This window comes from Lolium rigidum, chromosome 7 (assembly GCF_022539505.1).
Source record: "Lolium rigidum isolate FL_2022 chromosome 7, APGP_CSIRO_Lrig_0.1, whole genome shotgun sequence".
NCBI lineage: Eukaryota > Viridiplantae > Streptophyta > Magnoliopsida > Poales > Poaceae > Lolium > Lolium rigidum.
This window is the reverse complement of record NC_061514.1, coordinates 318,697,514-318,708,085: the sequence shown is the minus strand read 5'-3', so window position 1 is coordinate 318,708,085 and position 10,572 is coordinate 318,697,514. Positions and strand designations below refer to the sequence as shown.

General features: G+C 49.3%; 1 protein-coding gene across 1 annotated transcript; it reads left to right on the top strand.

The window, feature by feature from the left end:
- Positions 1-6,759: 6,759 nt before the first annotated feature.
- LOC124673229 (subtilisin-like protease 1) lies at positions 6,760-9,021 on the top strand. Its single transcript, XM_047209349.1, has one exon. It carries the CDS (start codon positions 6,763-6,765, stop codon positions 9,019-9,021), a length of 2,259 nt encoding a protein of 752 aa, XP_047065305.1. The 5' UTR covers positions 6,760-6,762.
- Positions 9,022-10,572: the final 1,551 nt, after the last annotated feature.

The window sequence follows — 10,572 nt, the reverse complement described above, 5'->3', positions numbered from 1 at the left end:
TTTACCGTCACAAGCGGTGCGCCGGCCACGTTGAAGAAGCAAGGGGTGCCACCGTCGGCCCAAGGTCACCGCAACAAGACTTATTCCTTGCTGCGAGGGATCAAGCTGCAACGATGCGCTAGGACGGGAACTTGGAGGGGGCCATGTCCTCCTCGTCGCGTCTTGCCGCTGGCGATCCTCGGTGAATTCATCAGGCAGGCGGAGGAGGATGGCCCGTCGACTGGTTTCAAACCAGCGACGGTTACGTCGATCGCGCGATCGGGGAGGATATCGCGGCTCTGTTGCATTCTGGTGGGCCCGGGGGTCCAACCTTCTCGTGGTCCGGCCTGGGCCTGGGCATGCGGTTCCTCTGGGTCGACTCGACGCTGAGGTCGTGCAGCTCCACATCGTCTTCGATCGTTCTCCAGCCGCCACCGCCTTCATCCTCGACGCCGTCGCTCATGCCTCAGACTCCGCCCGGATCCTCGTCTCCGTCACCGAGACCTTTGCCTACGTCGACGCCAAGGCCTGCATCACCATCCTCGAGTTCTCCCTCACAGACTCCATCATGTTCTTCACCGGTGACGTCTACAGGGTCTTCGCCACCGTCCACGCCACCAAGGTCTTCGCCAATTTCTTCTCTTTGTGTCGGGGACGCCCGTTCTTTGCCGTCATCGTCTTCCTCACTGACTCGCTCCACGCCATCCTATCCATCGAAGGTTAGGGCTGCACCAGTATGTTTTCCCACGCACTTCTGGGCTAGCATTATGGCAACAGAAAAGCATGTTTTCCCATTTGGTTCCTTCTCCATTAGGAATGGGGTGGAGATATGGTTTTGGGAGGATCGATGGTTGGGAACAACCACTTTTCGTGAACAGTATCCAGCTTTGTATAATATTGTTCATTATAAGGGGCACACCTTACATAAGGTGATGGAATCTTCTCCCCCCTTGGTAACGTTCAGACGTGACCTTATCGGCCCCCGACTAGACTCTTGAAATGAACTGCTTCAGCGGTTAGATTCAATACAATTGGCTCCGGGGACCGATGAGTTTCGATGGAGTCTTACCAAGAATGTTGTATTCTCGGTAGGCTCTATGTACAAAGCTCTTTGCATTCCTACTCAACCGGTTTTAAATAGCAAATCCATTTGGAAGATGAAGATACCTCTGAAAACAACACTACTAGAAAACAGCTTATTAGTGGCGCACTGGTTTTGGCTATCAGTGGCGCACCTCTAGTGCGCCACTAATATCACGCCACTACCAACTTTTAGCATCTAAATGCCAATGGCGCACCACCTGGTGCGCCACTGCTAGTATATAGGTGGTGCGCCACTGCAAGTATATAGGTGCGACACTGTAAACTTATATGTGGGCTGCTACTGTGCCGATAGGGTGCGCCACTACTGTTGGTTACTTTAAAAGAGGCAACGTGGCCTAGTGGCATGCGGTCCTACATACTTCAAAAAAGGTAACATGGGGTGGCAGGCAGGTGGATGGGCGTTGACCAGTCTAATTGCACTTTTATTATCATTATCAATCAGAGGTATTACAGGACCCAAATAAAAAATACAATCAAAATCACTAAACTTTGCAACTAGAACCCTAAAAAGAAAGAAAAATGCAATCCAATCCTTCTCATCTCCTCCGCCGGACATCACGCATGACTCGACGGCAGCGGCCGTGCCGAGCGCGGCGGTGTCGAGGATGGAGGACTGTTGGTCGCGGAGCTTGTCCGGCATCGAGTGCGCGCACGATGGCGTCGAGCTCGGCCGGGGAAGAGCACCAGGTCGGCTCGGCCAGGGAAGCACTAGGCGCGAGGCGGGGGATAGGACTAGGGCGGCTCGGCGGGGGAAGATGCGGTCGACGCCGCCACGCTGTGCAGGCCGCTGCTCCAGAGGCGGTCGTTGTTGGATGTGCTGGTGGCGGTCGACACCTTCTTCCCCTTTCTCTTGTCGACCCTGCCGACGCCGCCCCGGGATTTCGGGGAGGCGTCCATGGAGGGTCCGGGTGGCATGTTGAGGACGGCGCCGTGGCCGCCGTCGCCCGCGTGCACGCTGATGACGGCGTGTACTTGTGCGCCTCCTTGGCCCGCGCTCGGCGCCTCCTCGACACCCACCCCACCTTCCCCCAAAATGGAGAGGTCGCAGCCAGCAGTGGCGGCCGCAGAGGACCCCGCCGCCCGCGCCTCTGCCGCCCTGCTCCCGCTCTGCTCCCGCGCCTCTGCCGCCGACCCCGCCGCCTGAGCGCGAGCAGCAGCAGGCACCGGCTGAGAGCAACCTGGACATGGAGCAAGAGGGCCTTCGGGAGCTGGAGCTGGAGCGACCGGGCTGCGGCACTGCCGGACGCGGAGCGACGAGGCGAAGATGGAGCGAAGATGGAGATGCGGTGGGTGGCTTAGGGATGAAGTGGTAGGTGGGTTTGGCAGGATACGGGGAGAGAGAAAGTGGATCTGGGGAGGGTTGTGGTATGTGCGTGCGGTGGGTTAGGGTCGGCCGGTTGGTGCGTGCCAGGTTGCGGTGGGGACACGCGCGGTGTGGAGGTACGTGCGGTGGCAGGTGGCGCACCACATCGCACTACATCTACTGCGCCATTGATACTGGCAGCACAGTGGCACACCAAATATAGGTGCGCCATTGCTAGGCGCACCTATATTTGGTGCGCCACTGCTAACCCTAGACCAATTTATAAGTCAGTTTTACAGTTTGTAGTGGCGCATGACTAAACTAGTGCGCCATTGGTAATTTACTACTAGTGGAGCACCATATAGCAGTGGAGCACCTGTGTTGTGGTGCGCCACTACTAGTAATCTTACGGCTAGGTCTTTTCTAGTAGTGCAAAGGTCTTTGCATGGTATCTTTGTCGAGGTGTGATTCTTACTAAAGATAACCTCTCAAAACGCAACTGGCAGGGTTGTAAGAATGTGTGTTATGTCACGAAGAAGAGACAATAAAACACCATTTCTTCAATTGTCAGGTTGCTAGATCTATATGGTCAATCATTCAGATAGAATCTACCATGTATCCACCCCGTAGTATTGCTAACGTTTTTGGCAATTAGCCAAATGGGTGGATTCCAGGTATAAAACGATGATCCGAGTGGGAACGATTGCAGTTGTATGATCGCTTTGGCTGTGTAGAAATAACAACGTTTTTTATGACAAAAATTCTTCTATTATGCAGGTTATTTACCAGTACAACTATGTTACATTCATGGTCGCCGCTTCAATGCTTCAAGGACCGAGAACTATTTATGAAAGTGTCTAGGAGAATACGGCCAAGAAGTTTATTTCCTAACATGGGTGGCTGCATATCCGTAAGATAGAAGCCAATGGAGCTGTCGGCTAGTTGGCTTTTTCCCTTTTGTTCTTTGTGTACTCCTTTTGGTTGGATAATGGATTCATAAACGGTTGTGTGCATCTTAGCTATGCAGAAGCTGAATGTAATACTTAAAACTTCAAGTAGTAAAACGCCTTTTATCGGGAAAAAAAAGCTTAATGTGGTACCAAAGTGATGCAAGGTATTTTGCCGGCTGGGATCATTTTGAAGTACTGACATATTTTGAAGCACCGACATAATGTATGTAGATACATCTGAAGTTAGACAAGTTTCATACAACTTTCGTGAAACGGATGTAGTATATTATACCTGTTAAATGATTAGAAAACTCAGGGTTTCTTCGGATCTAGAACGAGCAGACATTCGGCCTAGCAAGGTAAAGCGTAGAAAGCCCATTCCCCAATCCCTTCCCCTTTTTCCTCGGATCGATCACATACGACAGTTCTGCACATCGAGCCGACGAGCAGAGCTTGACACACGCATGCACGTAGCTAAGCTAGATCGCGTCATTGTTCTTCTATTCAGCAACTTGCACCTGTGCGAGGTGTGATGGCAGACGACTTTGTGTTGACTGAGGCATGGTATTGGCGCGCGGCGCGGTGGCGTGCGTCGCCTTCGTGTAGTTGCCGGGTTCGCCTGGACCTACAGAGCGCCGCCGTTCCGAGCGATGAGCGAGGCGAGGTGCGGCCCGAGGAGGATGGCTGGACACTCCGGATGCGCCGGAATCAACGAAGGTTTCTGTCGGCCTACTGTGGTGGTGCGCCTTTCCTTTCAACTCAAAACCTCTGTTAGTGACATGTGAACAACCGAGACAGAATCGGCGAATGATTCTGTCGGGACTGAGATGAACTCCATGCCAGAATGGATTCCGGCAGCGGAGGCAAAAAAAAAAAAAAAAAAAAAAAACCTAGTCGCTAGAGGTGGCTAGGTAAAATCAATCAGCGCGGTGATTTTTTTAGAACGTGACTTATTTCTCGGCAGTGAAATGATAGGGTTCCTCTAAAAGTCGTGTAACATATTGTCTGTTGGAAAAAAGTTTGACGCACTATACACCCAAATAATAAATGTTGGCTCCGCCCATGGGTTCGCATGCTCTGTTCAATAATTTTTTAAAACCTACAACTTATTTGCTAAGATTAACAATCGGATTCATAAAAATAATAATAAACATGTTCTAAAATCATCCACTTTCGTTATATATATTCATATTTGCAAATGATGGAAGTAAGGTGTCAAGTGCGATCTCACGAAAGCAGTAACGGATCAGCATAAAATGTCAGGATGGTCCAACAGTGTAACTTTTTATTTAATAATATTTATTTTAAAGTTTTTCTAGATATATAGGCTATGTAGAAATTTCAGGGTGGTCCATGCACCACCCTGGCCACCCTTTCTAGTCGTGGCGGATCTTGCGATCCGTCGCCTAGCTCTCGATGGCGAGGCGCAGCTGCCGGTGAAAGCCGGCCGGACTTCGGTCTTGGCGGATGATGGCGGCGTGCTTCGTCGTTACCTTGTTGAAGGCATTGTCTCTGCAGCCTGTGTTTCTTCGTCTGGGCTGCTCCAGGGGAAAGCCTAGACCCGGGTCTCCCGGATCGGACGATGGCGGCGCGCAACACCGTTCTCCCTGTTGGGGGCATCATTTTTGGAGCAGACAACGGATGGCGGTGGTGCTGAGGTGGAGCGGTGTGCTTTCGCTGTGTCGGCGTCGTTGAGTCGCCGTGGCATGGTGCAGTGGTGTCTCGGGACGGATGTAGTGTGATGGACTCGCGCAGGATGGTGGAGTCGTCTGGCGCCGTGGCGGCATCGATGGCAGGCCTGGCATGGTCGATGCGATGATCTCTCTTGAATATGGAGTCGAGGAAGACGGCGGTAGCAACTTCTATGGCGTAGGCGTTGGCGTATGCTGGGAGTCTGCTTGACTGGATGTGCTTCTCATCTGCTATTGGGCGGCCTGGGAAGACGTTTGGTTCTTGGTTGATGTGGGTTGGTGAATTGTCACCCCCTTCATCCCTCTGTAGGTCTAGTGAGGTGGCTTCGAGTTTGATCTTTTGTATTGCTCTTGTAAGGTGTTGTGAATAATCTAATAAAAAGTCGTGTGCATTCCTTGGATGCAGAAGCTGGGGCGATATTTCCCCCATTTCGAAAAAAAAACCCTGGCCACCCTTTAGATCCACCCCTGTAGGAAAGTCTCTCTTATAGTCCATTTTGTAGTTTCTAGCAAAATTTTGGTGGAATCTTAAAATAAAAAACATAAGATAAACTATAAGTGGGACTTTGGTGGAATCTCACTTAGATCTCTAGATAGAAGGGTGTTGACATATTCAAATCCACTCCCTCCATTCACAATTACCTAGTGTTCTAGGTTTAGCCAAAAAGTTAAAATTTGCAAAGTTTAACCAAAAATAGAAAAAAAAATCAAAATTCATAATTTGAAATTCATATAGTTTGAGAATATAATTTATGGTGATTCTGATACAGTAGATTTTATATTGTATATTGTGATATATTTTTCTTAGATATTAAGTAAAGCTTTATAAAGTTTGACTTTGACTATATCCTAAACATTAGGTAATTATGAACAGGCGGAGTACCACCTTTAGGCTTGCCATAGTGCAAAGTATCATATAATGGTATCATTCATATGATACCAATCTATGACACTTCTCCTATAGTGGTTAGTATTATCTAGTAGTATCATAATCTCATGATATTTAATTATTTTAATTATTTGTAGAATCTCAATGCAATTGTGTGTATATGATGTATTTGACATTAAATTGTCTAGTTTCACGTGCTATGATATAGTATCATATTATGATACCACTAGCATATCTCTCCTAATTAATTATAGTGCCACATCAGATTTTTGCTAAGGTGGCATGCATGAAACTCCTTATGATACTAGCACTATGGCTAGTCTTATCAGCGATCAACACGAACGGGTAGCTGCATGCGTGCATGCAATTTTCATTGGTGACCCGTTCAACCTCGAGTGGTCGCATGCTCAAATATTTTCATTTATGAGAAGATTTTTTCTGATAAAATATTAAGAGATGATATGTATTTACTTTTTGCGAAAAGAAAGCACATCATATGCGTCGGGACAAACCACCAGCCATTATGAGTACGTACTGTCTCATTTTCATTTATGAGTATATATGTTCACACGGAATAATCTTCAAGATCATGTGGATAATAAAAGAAAAGATCTTGTATATATATTGTATACATATCCCACGATCTTAACCAGATCATCCAGATTTGGCACAAAATAAAGTCACTTATGTTGCTGCATGCGCTGCATTTATCAAGGAATTAACTTGTGCCAAAGATACAATAATCTACAATGATCGTTCATGCTATATAAAGATGACCCGGTGGTCGATCCTATTCCAGCATCGCCATCACCTCCATCCTACCTATCTGTGTGTTTGGTTCCAGCGATGGCGTCGTTTGGCGATTTCTTACCGCCCCTTCTCTTGCTAGCCACCGTCTTCTCTAGACCCGCATTGTGCTACATCAATCCACCCACCTCAAGGCCTCAACAGAATGTTGCAGAATCCTCTGCCTACCGCAATTACATCGTGCTTGTGGAGCCACTACCCTCGGATGCCGGGGAAGATGCTCACCGTAGGTGGCACGAGTCTTTCTTGCCAAGCTTGCGCGCCGATGAATCCGTCCAGCCCCGTCTTCTCCACTCCTACACCGAAGTGTTCAATGGCTTCACCGCGAGGCTCACTAAGCCTGAGCTAGATTCGGTGGCCAAGAAGCCAGGGTTCATCCGTGCGTTCCCAGACCGGATATTGCAACTCATGACCACGCACACCCCGGCGTTCCTCGGGCTCAGGAACGGCACTGGGCTCTGGAGCGACGCTGGCTTTGGGAAGGGAGTCATCATTGGGTTGCTCGACACTGGCATCCATGCGACACACCCTTCCTTTGATGATCATGGAATCCCGCCGCCCCCGTCAAGGTGGAAAGGCTCGTGTAAGGCGGCCCGCTGCAACAACAAGCTCATCGGTGCCAAGTCTTTTGCTGGAGATGACTCTGGAGACAAAGATGGGCATGGAACACATACCTCATCCACAGCCGCCGGGAACTTCATCCCTGGCGCGTACCATGGCATCGGCACGGGAACCGCAGCTGGAATAGCTCCTGGCGCCCATATCGCCATGTACAAGGTATGTGCCGATGATTGTGAGGAATCCGCCATACTAGCTGGGTTGGATGAGGCCATCAAGGATGGGGTGGATGTGCTCTCCCTTTCCTTTGGCCCCTACAAGGGCACCAGCTTTGATCAGGACCTTGTCGCTATTGGCGCGCTTAGCGCCGTATCCAAGGGCATAGTCGTGGTTTGTGCGGGCGGCAATGACGGGCCCATCCTAGGCTCGATCACAAACGATGCGCCATGGTTGCTCACCGTGGCTGCCGGCTCGGTCGACAGGAGCTTCGATGCTGAGGTGCGTCTGGGCAATGGCAAGAGCATCCACGGAGAAGCGCTTACCCAGGAAGCAAATCCGAGCTCAAAGTCGTACCCTCTCCTCTTCTCTGAGGCACGTCGGCATTGTGAATACGACCATGACAATTCCATCGTTGGTAAGATCCTTGTTTGTGAGGCCATAGTGTCGTACTCTCCGAAGTCTGAAGTCCAAGGCTTAATTGGCGCCGGCGCAGCTGGCGTGGTCTTCTTCAATGACAAGACCAGTGGCTACACCACACTTCTTCAGGATTACAACTCCAGCGTGGTGCAGGTAACCGCGGCCGATGGAGCCATCCTCACATCTTATGCGGCATCACCAGGGAGAAGATTTGTGGCTAGCTTGGCATACAACAACACACTGCTAGGCATCCACCCGGCGCCTGTTGTGTCATCGTTCTCTTCGCGGGGTCCAAGCTCCAATGTCCCTGGCATTCTCAAGCCGGACATATTAGCGCCTGGGCTCAACATCCTAGCCGCATGGCCACCAAACACAGATTCTGAATTGGGGCCTTTCAACATCATATCAGGCACGTCCATGGCCACTCCGCACATCAGCGGTGTTGCCGCGCTTATCAAGAGCGTTCATCCTAGCTGGTCACCAGCAGCCATCAAGTCTGCCATCTTGACAACATCAGACATGGTCAATAGCACTGGCGGCCCGATCTTGGACCAACAACATAGGAAGGCTAGTGCGTATGACACAGGTGCTGGCCATGTGAATGCCGCGAGAGCCGCCGACCCTGGTCTGGTGTACGACCTTGGCACCGCTGACTATGCCGGTTATATTTGTTGTCTCCTCGGCGACAATGGCTTGGCAACCATCGTGCGTAATTCAAGCCTGACTTGCGCGATGCTCCCAAAGGTCAAGGATGTGCAGCTCAACTACCCGACGATTACTGTACCAATGACATCAATGCCTTTCACCGTGAACCGTACTGTGACTAACGTCGGTCCAGCAACGTCATCATACATGGCAAAGGTGGATGCTCCCAAGACATTGGTGGTGCGCGTCTTCCCGGAGACACTGACATTCTCCAAGGCCGGAGAGAGGAAAACATTTAGCTTGACAGTGAGCAGCCATGGCGTCGGTAAAGAAGAACTCGTGGAGGGAAGCTTGAGATGGGTGTCAGAGAAGCATGTTGTGCGGAGCCCCATCGTCGCATCTGCCGGAGCGGCTGGTCATTCTTGCACACTAGCAGCATTTCCGGTATCCGTGCCCTAAGTTAGCTGTATGTTTCCATGTATCGCCGCTAATTCATCTTTCAAAAATGTCACATAAACAGTGGTATTAGAGAAAAATTGATATTGATCAGTACAATTTATATCGCAATATTTTGTGCTGTTTGTAGTATATTGCGTTTCACGTGGTCATATTCTATTTGAATCTAGTCTAGTGGGTTTGTCAAATTTAAAAGACCGGAAGATGATACCCCGCGCGTTGCGGCGAAAATAGAAAAGCAATAACTTTGCGAAATCAGCATAAATAGTTTTAAGGAGAAAAATGGCGTGTACTGTGTAGGAGGTTGCGTAGAACAGAATGCTACAGCTGTTAGAACAACTAGATGACCCGTTGCGCTATCGCGCAAAGGCAGAATCAAATCAGAATTTAAATTATAAGTTTTAGCTTATTTTAATATTAAGAATTACCCTAAAATTTAACGGTTTCAAACACCATTCCATCAAGGTGCTACAATGACATATGACAATTTAGTATGATTTCTCACTTTTTTCAGCTTTCATGTTTTTCTAAAAGCTTCTCCGCCAAATTATGGTTATTGTACCGAAAGAGGTAGCATAAAAAAGAAGCATAAAAGGATAGTTAATTGGGATTTCTATTTTCGTGCCCCTGCTTCGTTAGTTGTACCCAGTTTTCCCCAGCTCGTTAGTTTTTCCTCAGTTTTCCCCTCCCTCTAGTTTGAAACCCATCGAAGACGCGGGTTGCCGTCAGGTCAGAGGCCTTACCGTTACCGTGAGGTCAGTTCCTCGCCGACCGTCTCGTCGCCGACGGTGGATCCATCTACCGCCGACGCGTGGGCCGTTTTATTTACCGATTGTATACGCGGTGCTGCCAATGACAAATGGGGCCGCTCTATGGGGCTGCCGCAGCCAATGACCAGTGGGTCGTCTATTTATTTATAGAAAATTATATATTGCCGCTCTGTGGGGCCTCCGCAGTCAATGACCGCTGTGGTCGTCTATTTTATTTAGAGAATATAATATAGAGCCGCTCTGTAGGGGCCGCCTCGGCCCATGGCAGGTGACTATTTTCGCAGCTTAATCTAAAGTGACTTTTATGCTAAACATTGTGCATCCCGGCGTTGACCTAGCGAGTGGCGGCGAGGATGTGGTGCTCGAATAATAGTGGAAATGCGATATTATTTTTTACATGCATAATATATAGAAAATAGCTAGATCTCTAAATCGATGCATATGAAGCTACATATATATTCTTGGTCATGATCCCCTTAATTATCTAAAGGGGATGGATGCATGGCTTCACGTCGTCGTCGCTTTCATCATCAGTATCTTCGTCGTCTGAGTAGTAGTACCTCCTGCACATTGTTCCGTCAAACACCTTCACTGTGAGCACATCATCGCCTTCATATTTGAAGTGTACGAACCAGCCGAAATCCACACCGTGCGCGATGGCGAATTTCTCCCAGCCCTTGTCGAGGTACATCCGGCCTTGTCCGTCAAATAGGACCTCCACGGTCCAGAGACGAGGACCGCAGGTCAGCTGCTCGCAGATACACCTTAGCTGGCTCCTTGCCGT